Source organism: Mercenaria mercenaria, chromosome 6 (assembly GCF_021730395.1).
Source record: "Mercenaria mercenaria strain notata chromosome 6, MADL_Memer_1, whole genome shotgun sequence".
NCBI classification, from domain to species: Eukaryota; Metazoa; Mollusca; class Bivalvia; order Venerida; family Veneridae; genus Mercenaria; species Mercenaria mercenaria.
The window spans coordinates 24,719,752-24,736,061 of NC_069366.1; the positions used below are offsets into that span (position 1 = coordinate 24,719,752).

At 34.9% G+C, this 16,310-nt stretch overlaps 1 protein-coding gene across 3 annotated transcripts; it reads left to right on the plus strand.

Annotated features, from left to right (window-relative positions):
• Positions 1 to 990: 990 nt before the first annotated feature.
• Positions 991 to 16,100, plus strand: LOC123549379 (alkaline phosphatase-like). 3 transcript variants are annotated; one of them, XM_045337413.2, is made up of 11 exons: positions 991 to 1,490; positions 8,074 to 8,133; positions 8,718 to 8,938; positions 10,025 to 10,199; positions 11,006 to 11,178; positions 11,673 to 11,783; positions 12,077 to 12,179; positions 12,588 to 12,728; positions 13,022 to 13,213; positions 13,916 to 14,047; positions 15,670 to 16,100. In XM_045337413.2, exons 2-11 carry the CDS (start codon positions 8,079 to 8,081, stop codon positions 16,017 to 16,019), a joined length of 1,653 nt encoding a protein of 550 aa, XP_045193348.2. In that variant the 5' UTR covers positions 991 to 1,490; positions 8,074 to 8,078; the 3' UTR covers positions 16,020 to 16,100. The 3 variants fall into 3 exon arrangements, with proteins under 3 accessions (XP_045193348.2, XP_045193349.2, XP_053401414.1); XM_045337414.2 differs by lacking the exon at positions 991 to 1,490 and adding an exon at positions 1,527 to 1,674; XM_053545439.1 differs by lacking the exon at positions 991 to 1,490 and adding an exon at positions 7,124 to 7,190.
• The last annotated feature ends 210 nt before the right edge of the window (positions 16,101 to 16,310 follow it).

The window sequence follows — 16,310 nt, forward strand, 5'->3', positions numbered from 1 at the left end:
TCGATAGTAAATATCTCATTCGGTATATCGCATGTTACCGTAGAGGGATCGATCCCGATTTTCGTCGCTACGCGTAGGATCGATTCCCTGTCAATTTAAAGGTAGATTTTGGAAAAAAAAACAACACTGCCCATATTGTATTGTATTACAGGTAATTTCCGCCTCTTGTATAGGCGCACCCTGCGGAGAGGTATATTTATTTATATGAACTGTGCTCACTAGGTGCTTTTATTTACAAGTGCACACTACGTGTATATATACCATATATCCATATTTGTACTGATGTGCAAGACGTTGCGGTTCGGACAATTTATGTGACGCTTATTTTGCACAAGGAAAAGGCATATTCTTCCAAAAAATCCGAAGTCAGACGCTCTGTGCACGTGCCGGAAATACACATTTTTTAATTCTAAAGTATATATCTCCTTCGGAATATCGCTGTTACCGCAGAGGGATTGTCTTTTGCATGACATTAAACACGCTTACCAAATGTTAATTTAATTAGTTAATTCCCATGTTTTATTACTATTTGTTACCATTCCCTCCAGAAATAGCGTTGTCATATGTAGACTTTGCAGGAAAAAATAAGTTACCCAAATATTCTTTCTATATGACTTGTCTTAAGTCAAAGTTTTCTTAAAGAACATTGTAAATACTAAAAGAAAAATTTAAAGAAAATAAAAACAATTGTTAAGAAAATTCATGTACAATTCTAGCCAACGTTCATCTCGCTGTCAAATATAGGTAAATTTTATGAAGAAATTAATCTCTTAAACACGCCGTTGAGGATGACTAAAGTTGCATACGTGAGCAGAGTTTGAGAAAAAACATGCAGTTTTACAACGTGAAAATTAAACGTTGCGAGCTAATAGTGTAAACTGTCATTGAAATGAAATATTATCTTTGTTTATAGAACGTGTTGTCACTTAACTCATTACTATATATACTGACGTAATTTCTCATTGACATGGACAATGATTTATATATATGAATATAAATAGGTAATATGTTTTTCAAGTTCAGCCCGTAGTGAGAACGCAGATCTATGGATCATAGGGTCGTAAAGCCGATCAGTGGGCGAGGCGTATGTTCTGTGTGATGATTTCCTCTGAAATTAATTTTCTCCATCTCCAAATGGCAGCTCAGAACACGGAATCCCCTAACACTGATGGGGTTAACTGCCCGTTGTACACAAATGAAATAATTTGGATAAACAAAAAGAAAAAAAAGAAATAAACAATATTTTTAAGTTGTAATTTTCCGGACATTAGCATTCAGACTGCATTTGTCTCTAACGTAACACTGCACGATTATTGTCCTCGGGCGATTTACTAGTTTATTTCAATGTCGTAAGAGTGAAACAACAAACATGTTGTCATAGGATTCAATGTTTTTTGACTAGTGTTACAGCGAAACCGTTGTGATCTTCAACACCAGTCGCCATGACAGTTTAACACCTTAGCAAAGCGGGAAGACAATTGACAGATCAGGTAAATTATTCTTTTATTTCTGCATTCGTTTTTCGTGTTAAAACAAAACATAAATAGAACAGACACTGTTTTTGTGTTTATTGTTCGATTTCATTGTTATAGCGATTGGATAAGATGTTATGAAAACTGTGTGATTTTTTTTTCTAAATCTTTGTGAGGAATATAATTATTCTAAATCCATCAGGTAATATAAATTAATCTTTTCTCTTCTAAGAAGCTGGAGCTTTAACAGTTATCTATGCTTACTAAGTTACAATAATCTGAAATTGTTCATGTTTATAACAGCGCTGTTCACATGCGCAAGATTTGGCCCGGGTACAAAAGTTGTGCCTGCGCACTAGGAAATCCCATGTGAACCAAAATGCATTTGCGTAGGGTGTATTTTTGCGCCAAGTGCAATCCCTTTTTTGCTCTTACATTTAATTTGTACATGGTGTTCTGTCATAATCTGAACCAAAGCCGCGTAAAATTGTTGATTTTTTTAATGACTGAATTAGATAGGTAAAAAATAAAATTTAAACTTTTGCGACCATACAAGCTTATCGTGTTGGTTGTTTTAGTTTCATTTACTGAAAAGGAAATGTTATGTAATATTTCTGAAGTCTAGTTTCATTGAAATCAATATTATGTTTAATTGAAGAAAGATATTTAATTGATCCATCACTGCTGGTGAGAGTTAATTTATTTGCACCTAGAACCCATTTACTGCGACTAAGTTTTGATGTATTCCTAACATGCATGTCTATGCGTGTAGGCAAAACATTGAGCGATGGCCATGGGTTGGAATAAATCATCACGGTAATACAAATATGATTAATTTTGTTCTGACGAGGAAATTTCAATTCGAAAACAAGAAAAAGAAAAAGAAACAGGAGAGAGAAAGAGAGAGAGAGAGAACACTGCAGAAATATTTCACTGATAATTCATTGAGAATCGTACCTTTCTAAAAATATTTTACACAAAAATGTAAATATTTCTTATTGAAAATGTACATTCACTTGACATGTCCCTCATGACAACCGCATGGTCTTTGTCGTTTTGATGGCGCGTAAACAGATAATAATTGTATATAACTCGGTCATGACAGCTGTATGTCTTTTTTTCGACACTAGTGACACTAAATGTGTTAACACGGCGTTAATGTCCGTAAGTATTGAACTGGCAATCATGATAATTCTTTTCCTACAGGCAGAATTTCTTTAAACTTTGTTTACTGACTGAGAATCAAGTTTAAAACGGAAAAATGTATAAATAGTTATAGGTACCCAGGCTTGATCTTGAATTATCTGCCCTTGAAAGTAGGTTTCTTTTCAATATTTTCCGACTTTCAAGGGCAGACAATTCATGAATAAGGCTGTGTTCCTATGGTTTGTTTTATTTCATATTTCTGTTTTTGATTTGATTCTCTGTCAGTAAAAAAGTTAAAAAGAAGAAATTCTTTCTGTAAGAAATTTTTGCCTCTTTGAACATGAATAATGAACATGACAAAATGATACCGCAAAGTCCTAGTCTTTCCCATGGACCGAAATTCTTTAAACTTTGTATACTGACTCCAAATGAAGTCTGAAAGAGAAATGAAATTAAAATACATAGTTTTCTTGCCTTGATCTTGAATTATCTGCCCTTGAAAATTGGATTTTTAGTATTTTCTGATTTTCAAGGGCAGATAATTCAAGATCAAGCGTGGGTATCTGTGATTTTTAAAACATATTTCCGTTTAAACTTCATTCTCAGTCAGTACACAAAGTTTAAAGAAATTCTGCGCAACTGTGGCACTAATCTAACGAAACCAATACAAAATATACGTTTCTTAATTGACACCGAGTCGTGTTTGCAGTTAGCTGTCCAGACACAAAGTTCAGCTGCCAACCTCGATGACGTGGGTTGGAGACATATGTCTGGTAATATCCCATCTTTTTAAAATTTATCTGTCAACTTAGCAGCGGGATTATTGTCATACTTAACGTGACATGCTTTTTATGGTTCATTTATTGACAGAAATACGTTGGTTTTCAATATTCTTCTAAACCGGTGTAGAATATGTCGATAACGTTTTAAAGAGCTTTCTGGGAAATCCAACACCGGACAAGTGTTCGTTCATATGTAATTTTTGTTATATAATGGTAGATATACTCGGATTTTTATGTATTTATATTTATACGTGTTGACGGAACATTCTAGATAATATTAATATGTTCGCTCATTTATATCAAGTTATAGGCGTTGTTTTATGCTGATTAACAAAACATAAAGGGAATGGATAAATGAGCCGCGCCATAAGAAAACCAACACAGTGGCTTTGCGACCAGCATGGATCCAGACCAGGATCCATGCTGTTCGCTTTCAAAGCCTATTGCAATTAGAGGAACCGTTAGCGAAAAGCATGGATCCTGACCAGACTGCGCGGATGCGCAGGCTGGTCTGGATCCATGCTGGTCGCAAATGCACTATGCTGGTTTTCTCATGGCGCGGCTCATTAATGATTATCTCTTTATTATGCTGCTTGATAGTTTCAAATGATTTCTGATTTATAATTTTATATTTTGCAGTTGTTTTAGAAAATGTATGCTACAACAGACGACAAAACATCTATTAATGTTGATAAATCATTGTGGTTTTATGAATAATTATGTTTTTTTGTGTGAAAGCTATTATACAATTAATTGATCAAAATTGCTTAGGCCTAAAAAAAATCTTTGTTTCCGGTAACATGCTCAAAAAAATTAGGGTAGGTAGGTCGGAATTTTTTTTTTGGTTTTTTTTTTATTAAGGGAGACCTTTTGGAAATTATTTTTGTGTCAAAAAATGAATGTAAATAAGAGGGTAATGCCTTCAGAGCATCAGTAAGTTGATTTCTAACATCACTGGACATGTTTAAAGCATAAATAGTGCAGTTTTGCAACTTTTTATTAAAAAGTTGAAAAAAATATTCTCCAAGGCCATAAAAACATTTAGGGTCGGGCCAAAAAATTAGGGTAGGTCGGGATACCGGAAACTAACAATGTTTTTACGCCTTATTGTTATATCAGTCTTTCAAAGTTAATTATCGTTTTATGTGTCTAAGTTGAGCATAACATTATATAATGTGTAACCATTAAAAAAAAACTGAATTAAATATATTTAAAATTTTGAAATGCTTTGCTGTCAAAGACAGTACGATTCGGACCTTAATTATACCTCATAAGCTGTATGCGATTTCATGAATGTCATTTGCACAAATTCAGTTTCTAACTTATCTTGCAGGTCTTATGCTTAATGTTTTATGCTCTTGGCTTCTTATCAATAACTGGAGAGCACATTGGCCTACTGTAGACTGACACATACACTTGTTAAACTTGATCATCACCAGATGACCCCTAGGATTTTAGGAGTAAATAGGTCAAAGGTCACGGCCACATCATTTGGTTTTTGATAATAAAATATCTGACTTTGCAATGAGTTTGGCTTCTCAGGGGTGATGTTAACAGAGGTTTTACAGCTGTCACTGAAGTGGATAAAATAGGTTATTCATAAATTCCATATGTAACTGTATTACTTTAAATTCCATCAGACTGGCAAGATTATTTGACATTTAGCAATAGATTGTCACAATTTTAAAGATTACAATCTCGAATATCACCGGTCTCGTTGTTACGATAAATACATAATGCTAACTTCATTTTATTTCATTGTAATACGATATTAAGGTTTTTCTATGTAATATCAAAAGACCGACTAACCTTATATGAACAAACTTGAGAGCAGTTCACCATTTTTATCGCCAATAACTTTTTTCCTGCGGTATAATTATACTTTTTGAACACAGACAAAAATCACGGGAGAAGGTAATATTATTTTATATCATTAAATGCTCGTCATTATTTAAGAATAAAAACGTGCTTGCTATTAAATAATTATGTGTTGTTTTTTTTAAAGGAAATTCTGACAAACACTGTCTACAATAGGCACTGTGACATGCTGGTCCGAACGTTAAGTATGGTCGTTTCGTAATTGAAAAAAAAAATACACACACATCTACATTTCAAGAAATCATAATAAAAAAAAAAAGAATTATTTCTATGTCTATTTTAGGTCACCGAAAGACATAGAAGCTATCATTAATAATTTATTATATATTCACCTAACAATATAAATGATATAAATATATCATAGAGACGGTGAAACATAAATGGAGAGAGCGAGAGAGCTCGAGCAGTTTTCCGTACTAGCGCATAATAATAAGATAAATTGGTTGAAATATTTTTTTGTTCGTTGTACTGTCTTTATATTTTTTGACGTATCAGTGTGCGTGTAGTTGCTGGTTTTAAGATTCGGTACAAAGTTATCAATCTCACATTGTTTGGTTGTATAAATGCGTGTAAAGGTCATGTAATTAAAAATATTTGCCTTCCTTTGAAATGTTTGAAAATAATGTGATCAGATAATCATGTTTTGCTGACACTTGCTTTACCAGCATAAGTACAGGTGGATAGACCATTATCCCGCGTCAACCTTTCTTACTAAAACGTCTTTTCTGAAATATGTTGGTGAAAGTTTATGAAACTTGGCCTGGATATTCACTTGATGTCCTCAACCAAAGTAATTAAAAATGCATTTCATGCAGAAAACTGGTTGCCATGGCAACAAAAGGGATTTTTTATCTGCAAACCCGCAAGGCTAGAGATAAGATATTTGGTATGTAGCACTGTCTAGTGGTCCTCTACACAGTTTACTCAAATCAAGTCCCAACGGTTAAAGGTGGCAGCGCCACGGGGTTCGCTTATTTTACAAATCCTTTATAGAAGAAAACCTTTAAAAATCTACTTGTCTGAAACCAAAAAGGCCAGAGCTTAAATATTTGATATGTAGAATTGTGTAGTGGTTTCAATCAAATGCATTCAAATTATGCCCTGGGGTCAAAACTGGTCCCGCCCAGTGGTTCTTTTTTATATAAGCTTACGCAAGAAAAACCTTCTTGTCTAAAACAGTTACGCCCTGAGCTAAGATAATTGGCATGTAGCATGGTGTGGTAGTCCTCTGCCGAGCTTGTTCAAAACATGCCCATGTGGTCAGAGTTGCCCCTGCCCGGGGATCACTTGTTTATATATAAAACCTTTTACACTGCCCATAATCTGAAGCACTCGCACTAGATATTGTGCTTGTAAAAATGAGTAGTATATCTTGTTATAACCATGCCTCTGGGATTGAAGTTGTTCCCGACCAGGATTCACTTGTTTTACATAGACTCGTATAGGAAAAGGTTGACAATCTTCGCGGCCAGTAGTTAAAACATTTGATGCGAGGGAATCGTCTAGTGATCCTGTAGCAATTTCATTCAGATCTAGCGTCTGGGGTTAAAACTGGCCCTTGGGGGTCACTTGTTTTACAAAGTCTCATATAGAAAAATCTTTCTGTCTAAAACATCAATGCTTAGAGCTTAAATAGTTTGCATATAGCATATTATTAAGGTCCTCCATGTAGCCATTTGAGTCAGATGAGCAATATAGGGCCACAATAGCTCTCTTTCTTAAAAAGACCACAACTCATTTTCCAAAAAAAAATATTTCACACGAAAGATTATGTTCATGATTTGCCTTTTTGTTTTCGTTAGAAAACTTTAGAAAATTATTTGTATTATAAAGGCTACTATTTTAATTAGGTTGGCCGTGATGATTGGTGTCAGCCAGGATGGTCCCAGATGTAAGGCATCTAAAGTTTTTGGTCAGTCTGCGTCAGCATTTAAGATATTAAAAATAGGTTTCATCATTCAATAAATACAAATGCGTACTTTTAATTTTCTGACCGGTTTTTTATGGCAGAAGAAATATGAAATCTGCTGCATATAAATGCATCTATTAATGCATATATAAAAAGCAAACAACCAAACAAGAAGACATATTGTTAGTTAATTTCTTTTTGTCAATTTTATAGCCATGATAATGGTTTTCTAAGATGGATAAAAATATCATGTAGGATAATTGTTGGTATGAATTCAGACTTGTCTTGTATCTATGATAACCCATACTAGTCAGTGGCTATTGGAATTTCACCCTGATATATATTTCAGACTTTTTTTTATAAAGGTAGCTTTTACTTGAAGTGTTTGACATGGACTTTGAACAACATCTGTTGCGTGGTGAAAAATGATTGGAAAATAACATTATCAAGCGTTTTCATTCATCATCGTTTATATAAGGCTATACAGGACAATTTAAAGGTCCATTACTAAGGGAAAGTGAGTTGGCATTTTTTTTCATAGCCAGTGCATATACTTCTGCAAGACACTAAATAATGAAGATTGGCAGGTCAAAATTTATAGAAGGTCTTTGGAACTCAAAGAAATGTATGTGTATTATGTTGAAATTTCAATGAATCGGCAGAATGACCCCAAGGTCTTTTTAACTTTCTTCATACTTCATAGAAAAATAATTGTACATATACTGCAATTTATTTCGAATTTCTACATACCAACTTTCATTTTCCAATAAAATGAAATAGTTTCTGTGCTTTTTAAAAGAAATTAAAATGTTCACTTTCCTTAGTATTGGACCTTTAAGGAACACAGTTATCAATAAGCAAATTCATTTCTTTTTCATTATTGCAGGTAACATGCTGCTACAGTTATATGCTTGGGGACTGGTGGCTTCATTCGCTCATTCACAAGGTTAGTTTAAATCATTTATTTTGTTGCTCATATATATGATAATGATCAGTTTGTGTTTTATACGCCTGGAGTGACTTATCATGTGATGGCGCTGGACATTGTTCGTCTGTCTTATACGCCTATATGATCAGGAATCTTTATCATGACGTAATCACAACAATGTATCACTATACAAAGGCTTGTGACCAGTAAATAATTTAAATTTTAGATTTTCATCCAATCTATATTATAGTTCGTGTTTGAATTTTTGTTATATTATGACCTCTTAATATATCAGTTAAAGTCCCATTGTTTAAATGAGCCGCACCATGAGAAAACCAACATAGTGGCTTTGCGCATAGTGGCATCCGCGCAGTCTGGTCAGGATCCGTGCTGTTCGCTGACGGTTTCTCTAATTGCAATAGGCTTTGAAAGCGAACAGCATGGAGTCTGGCCAGATTGCACGGATGCACAGGCTGGTCTGGATCCATGCTGGTCGCAAACCCACTATGTTGATTTTCTCATGGCATGGCTCAAACAGCGTTTTGACGTTAACTGATCAGCTCCGTTATCTGACATGACGTCTGTTTAATTATGTCCATCAGACGCAATATACTGGCGGAACTTGGCAAAAGACAACATAAACCGATACCTGAACCGCAAACCTAATACAGAGAAGGCCAGAAACATTGTGTTAATGATAGGAGATGGTATGGGAATTAGCACTATCTCTGCGGCAAGACTGCTCAAAGGTCAAATGCAAGGGAAGCCAGGAGAAGAAACGGAACTCAATTTCGAACAATTCCCTAACACCGCTTTGTCGAAGGTAATTTGCAGTGCTTACGTCATAGAGGATATTTGTTTGTTAAAGACTAGTACTTAACTGTTGTGCATCTTCTCGTATCAGAGAAATCTGAACCCTTACCCTGCTAATTTTCTATAATGAACTTGTCCATCTTCCAATTTGGACAGTACCATTAAAATGCATGAATATACAGGCTGATCTACACTGGTCGCAAAGGCGAAAATGAAATTAAAACAAAAAATACTTAAACAGAATGCGCTTTTAAAAGAATGACTAAGTTTCATTCAAAGATATATAGGATACACGTACAAAACAATGATGCGACCAGCTTTTTAAAAATAATGTAGCAGGAGTGGTAACTGTAATGCTGCAAGCTAAGCTGAAAATATATGAGCCGTGCCATGAGAAAACCAACATAGTGGGTATGCGACCAGCATGGATCCAGCGCGGATGCGCAGGCTGGTCTGGATCCATGCTGGTCGCAAACCCACTATGTTGGTTTTCTCATGGCACGGCTCATATACAAGTCGCAGTAGTCCCTTTTACAACAAATGATAAAGTCCTTTTTAAAAGTGGCATCTGACTTTTGTTTATTACTTCCATTACCTTTGCATATTCTGAGTTTGATAGACATATCACCAAAGATTTCTCATGACTTTTAAATGTCCAGATTTTGCATTACACGGTATAACCTTATCAAATATAATAGGGTTATTATAACAATAGCTCGATCTGGGATGCTGCATTCGGCTCGAGTGGATTTTTGCCAGATCGGATCTCATGAGGCGCGAAAGCGCCAAGTGTAATCCGACCTTGCAAAATCCTCGAGAAGTTTTTAAGTGCGCTTTCTTAAGAACTGTGTCAGATCATGCATATTAACAGCATACAATATGGAAGGTACAATACGGAATTTAAAACGTACAATACGGATTTTTTTTCTGTTCACTTTTAATAGTGAAATACAAGCCGATATTTTTACAGAATTTATATAGGTATATAATAAATAGCTTGATCTCTACACTTTGAGTCTTTAAACCTGTATGTGTCATTTCTAAATATTTCTTGATCTGAATACTGTTGAGTGTCTATATTTTTGTTTAATACAAGGTTTACACGACCGACTACCAAGTTCCAGACTCGGCTGCCACAATGACGGCTATGGTGACAGGCGTGAAGTCAAAGAGTCGCACAATCGGTGTTGATAGTTCAGCCGTCTATGACGAGTGCCATGATTTGACCAATCATACATTATCAACTATTCTGCATTGGTCGCAAGAAGCTGGTTTGTATCCTGTTAACTAATAGGTGCTTAAACCTTACCCTGCTATATTTCTGTAATGAACTTGTCCATCTTTCGATTTGGACTGTACCTTAACTGTTAAAAGGGGTGCTTACCAAAAAGATACTGATTAAATGGCGAACAGTGCAGACCATGATCAGACTGCACGGATTTGCAGGCTGATCATGATCTACATTGGTCGCAAATACAGAATCAGTCGTGTCCAGCATGATAAGGGTTAATCAGAAATGGATGAAATATATGTATTTATACTAAATATATAAAGTGATTTTCTACTCGAGTCAGGTTAGGTATCGACTGGAAGTTTTTTTTGTAACCTGCTAGTGTTATAAATGGGATAAACATATTTCATCTAAAAATATTTCAGAGAATAACTGATGTTTTTTTTTTTTGTTTTGTTAAGAGCATGTCTTACCTGTTAAATTCATAAAATATTCTAGAATAGGTTTAGAAAAAGTTCTCATACGTCGGGAGTCGGACGCCCTACCCGTGCATCACTGATTTGTTACAGGAATACAACAGCATGCTACCGATCATTTTGATTGTTAAATAGATTCCTGGCCTAATATCTCAAACCACAAAATGTACAGAATTGTTGCCTAATCGCCATTGTTTCTGGCAAAAATATACAAACACTGGGAAGTTAAAACAGTAAAGTTATTTGTTCTTATTTGTTCTCTCCCTATGTTTGAAATGAAAATTGGAACGTTAATTCATTCACAGGATATGTGTATTTCAACTTGTTTTAGAAAATAAATGTACATCTTCATTTCATTTTAAAATTTCAGGAAAATCAACTGGTTTTGTCACCACATCACGTGTGACGCACGCGACACCCGCCGCGTTGTACGCCGCGACCACTAATCGTGACTGGGAAAATGACCACGAAATTCCAAATTCACCTGAAGGGCACTGTACTGATATAGCCAGCCAACTTATTTACAACGCTAGTGATATACAGGTCTTACATTTTGTAATATTATACAGTTATTGTTTTTATGATATATTGTTATATATCTCAAATTGTAATAAAATTCTCAGAATTTGTGATATATGAAAGCAGTTCACAAAATGTGTTTCACGACATGAGTTATGAGCTTTGTATTATTTTCGCTCGTCTTTTTATTTTTTTTTCTTTGTGTTAGTCTGGAATTATTTCTCTCTATTTGCATTGAAGTGGAATCTAATCTATCTGCCGAAATATAACTCAGCTTTTGTGGTGGAATACTTTTTAACTAATTGTTGTTTTTTTTTTATAACGGATGTGCCCGTCTAGTTCTGTTGAAAGTTGTTTCATGTCAGAGTCTTAAAAATAATATTAGTTGAAGAAAAACAGTATTAATACCTGTTGAAAGGGATCGGCAACACATGCCTAAGCTAACCACGCGGCAACATTTAAAGAATGTCCATGTATATGCTCTGTTTTGATAATTTATTAATTAACTTCAATTGAAGGTTATGATGGGAGGAGGAGCTCGTAATTTCATTCCAAACAGCATTCCAGATCCTACCACAGGCAAGATCGATTTTAAGGGCCAAAGATATGACCGTCAGAATCTTATAAAGGTACTGTATACCTTTCTTACAAGGAAACCCTATGCATAACAATGTAAGTGTTAACGTTCAATGTCAGGGCCAATGGAGCATGATATCATATTTCCCAACTGGTACTTATTAGATGCACATTCTGGTTTTATCGTTTGCAACCTAAAAAAATCGTTATATGACAGTCCGGTGAACATGTATGAAATCGATATAATTACTTCTGTAGCCTAAATATGGAATGCTTCCAATTTAGGACTCCAACCATTTACTTGTCAATTATTATAATACCGAAAAGACGTTTTTTCCTGTTTTAGGCCTGGAAAGAAGATAAAGAAAAGAGAAACCTTACGTACAAGGTTGTTCATAATACAGAACATCTCCAAGGAGTTGACCCTGAGAACACCGATTACCTCTTCGGTAAAAAGTCACAGACAATTTAGTGTTCAACAGTTCAGTCACATATAAGAAAATGTTGTTAAAAATGTCTACTTAAGACATATAAACATATTTTTATTACAAAACAAACATAATTATGTTTGCACTCAGAAATATAATAACGTTGGGGTGCGAAATTTTACATGCAATTGTTGATACAGTTTATAAGTTGGATATTACGAATTTACGTCTCTTGTCATATTCATGTATATAGTATCCACTTGTTCAGAAATGAGAACACTTGAATTCCACAGCCTGAAATTGTCGTGAAAATGACTTAGTTTGATGAACTTTTGTGAAACCATGCTTGTGATACATTAAGACAAAATACAGTCGTAGAATACAATACTTAAAAGTGGATAATTTATTACATTAGTTTTGATATTTTAGGATTGTTTCACAAAAGTCATATGTCGTACGAATTGGACCGAGATACAAGTATGGCAGGAGAGCCAAGTTTGGCAGAAATGACCCGCAAAGCTATACAAATTCTTGATAAGAATGAAAATGGCTTCTTTCTTATGGTAGAAGGTAAGACTTAAAATGCATGTATCAGTATAAACAATTGAATTAGTAGCTTTCTTAAATAACACTGGCTTAAGTACAATAGGACAGTTCTATTGATAGAATATAATAGGGTTATTAACAGTACCTTGATTTGCAATGTTGTAATTGACTCAGGTGGATTTTGCCAGGCCAATATTGTAAACGTTTTGAAATATTCTGAAAAGATAAAGGTTGGATTGGTTGTTACTAGTAATACACAGGGAAAATGTTTTGTAAACGTAATGATATCAGACAATAAATACTGTCTCACTCACAAGGTGCAAGGATCGACCATGGTCACCACGCCATCAAAGCAAAACGAGCTCTTACAGAGACCATATCGTTCGAGAGAGCTGTGCAAACTGTTTTAGACATGACAAATGAAACGGAAACATTGGTAATTGTCACGGCTGACCATTCTCACACTATGACAATCGCCGGATATTCGGAGAGAGGAAATGACATTTTAGGTATTTTAAACATTGTTTTTCTTATTTCCCAATGTCATGCCACCAGAGTTCTTTATTATACACCAGTTAAAAGTAACTGTAGCAAGAACGTGTTATGATCTCTGAGATTTAAAAAAAAAAACGGACACTAAGTAGAAAAATGTTACCAGCAGCTCCCTTGCTTGACGCTCAGCATTAAAAGGGAAACTGGCTTTTCTTCTCTCATGCCCTCATGGCGATGGATTCCATCAAGAATGACGTGTCGAGAGTGATAATACAAGTTGTAGAACTTACTTTACAATCGACCTAAAATAAATTATGTATAAACGAAGTAGAAAAAAGTTCCTTCTGTAAACACGTTTTCACACTAGTTAAAGGTAAAACCTTTCTAACAAAACAAGGGCAAAGATCCCATGAAAAAAGCACACTTCCAAATGACACATTCAACTCTCGTTGTCGCCATATACACATGTATGGATGTGCACATCATAATATATATATATATATATATATATATAAAGTATTTCAGATGTTTCTTTTGATAGACGAAAGCATACATGCATTATATTTCAGAACTTTTGATTACCGTTTGTTTTACACTGGTAGTGTTAATAAATGCGATTTTTGACAGAATTAAGGCGCATACTTCATACACTGACAGTAACAGCATGATTTCTGAAGAGGATTGCTTGTAACTTAATTTATGTTTTCTGTTATATTTAGATGTTGTTAAAGCCTCAAATGGATCCGTTGAACTTGCTGAGGACGACATGCCGTACACAACTCTTTCATATGCCAATGGTCCAAACAACAATTTCTATTCCAGACGGCGCAACCTTTCCTATTTTGATACAAGTAAGTTTCTACAAAGCAAAGAGAGAGATATCTCGATGATATTGCTGTTTATTCCATTTTTCCTCAGTTGCTGAACTGACACATACCGGTATTTATTGGTGCGGAGTATTGATTAAACAGTGAAAACCACGAGAAAACCATGCATGATATGTCCGAATCACTTATTGAAAACACTGTATATGTAAACGGTTAACATCCACAAAACAATTTAGTGTATAAAGACACGTTTGTCATAATAAGGGTTCGGTTGGACACCCCACCCCACTCCCCCGAGAAAATTGGCTTGATTCGCGCATGGCTTTTCCGTCCGTCCGTCCGTCATTCCATCATTCGGTCCGTCCGTCCGCAATTTCTTGTCCGGTTCATAACTTTGTCATTCATCAAGGGATTTTAATATTACTTGGTATAAATGTTCCTCATGATAAGACGATGTGTCTTGTGCAAAACCTGGACCCCTAGCTCAAAGGTCAATGTCACAATTGGAGGGCAAAGGTCAAAAGTGCTTATTTTCCTGTCCGGTCTATTGTAGCGTGTACCGAGCTTGAACTTATATGATTATAAAATAATAGAAGTTGTAACTTAATAATATAGGCCTATATAATTTTCCTATGGGCTTCTTTGCCTCCTTGATTGGTAACCAATGATTCGTAAATGATTAGAAGTTTAAACAATAATCAGATAAAATAAATGTAAAATATGGTGTTATAACTCTGAGCTATATCTAAAGGAGTTCTGTCTTTATTCCTTAATTAGTCCTACATTTATCTAAATTCTAATTTATATTATTTTCTTACGCCAATGTTATAGATTCTAACTCAACAAATCCATTAAAGGAGTTGTAACTCTTAATAGCTCTGCCTCTTAACTCGATGATGGCTGTTCATGTTCAACTGTGACTCGGTTTTTCATCTACTTAATACTAGTCTATCCTCTCTTGGTAGTTAGACTCCCTTAGAAAGAACGTCTAGTTAGTAGTAGGTTCAATTTAAAAGTCACAGTATATATTAGCAGTCGATGTTAACTCTTTGAGACCTTTCAGCAATCTGAAATTCCCCCGTCATTTCAGTATATTTATACCTACTGAATATGGCGCCCTCTACTGGTTACAAGTGGCTCCCTCTATCAAGTGTCTTTGACCTCTAAACCTTTATTTCCATTGGCTAATAAAACCATTCTTACTGACGTCTATATGTCAAACGTTCTGCCTACGTTTACATCATTATATATTATCAATGAGCGTCTATCAGTGCAATGCCTGGTTCGATAAATGACGTTTGATTACTGAAGGGAGGTAACCGGACAATTTTGCTACATCATAACTCTGCAATCTATAAATGGATTTTAATATTACTTGGCACACATGTACCCCATAATAAGACGATGTGTCACGCAAAACTTTTCAGATCCCTAGTTAAAAGTTCAAGGTCGCATTTTGCAGTCAAATGTTAACATTGCATGAACAGTAGAGATTATAATAAGGTGCTCTCCAGTATGGCAATACTTCATTCACTTGTTAGTGTTAGATCTATTATTACACTATGTAAAAAGGCACATGTAATTCGTGTTTTCAACGTTTCAACGTTATTTTAATGTATTTTTATAATTTCTTGTCCATTTTGCAGCCGACAAAGATTTCAAACAGGACGTTGTTGTTGAACTTCCTTGGGAAACACACAGTGGCGAAGACGTTGCCGTGTATTCGCGTGGACCAATGGCACACCTTCTGACCGGTGTAAAAGAACAAAACGTCATTGCTTACGTCATGGCGCATGCGGCATGTGTCGGTGACATAGGCATCCCTTGTGAAACCGGACGCGAACGTCCATTTAGTCATTATAACAACTGTGATATAAATCTAGATGCTAGTAACCAAAATTCAAATGTTGCTTCTTTACATGTCCCTAAAAATATTTTAATAGCTTTTGCTGTTCTTGGTTATCACATACTTCATATTTTTGTTATACCAGTATAATTGTTGTTGTATTCTCATAATTATATTTACTTTTTTTCTATTTTTTCGCGGAAAATTTCCAAATAAATACATCAAAATGAGTGCTTCGTCTTCTCTGATTTACTAACCAGGATACAAAAAATAACTTGTATCAACTGCTTGGTTAAATTGCCTTCCTAATACTCTCCAAATAGCAAATAATTGTTTCAAATGACCATAAAACTAAACTAGTAGATCTAGTTATAAAATGTGATTTGTATTATATAAAATAAAGTGACACATCAAAGGTTGAGTTAAAAAAATATGCACATT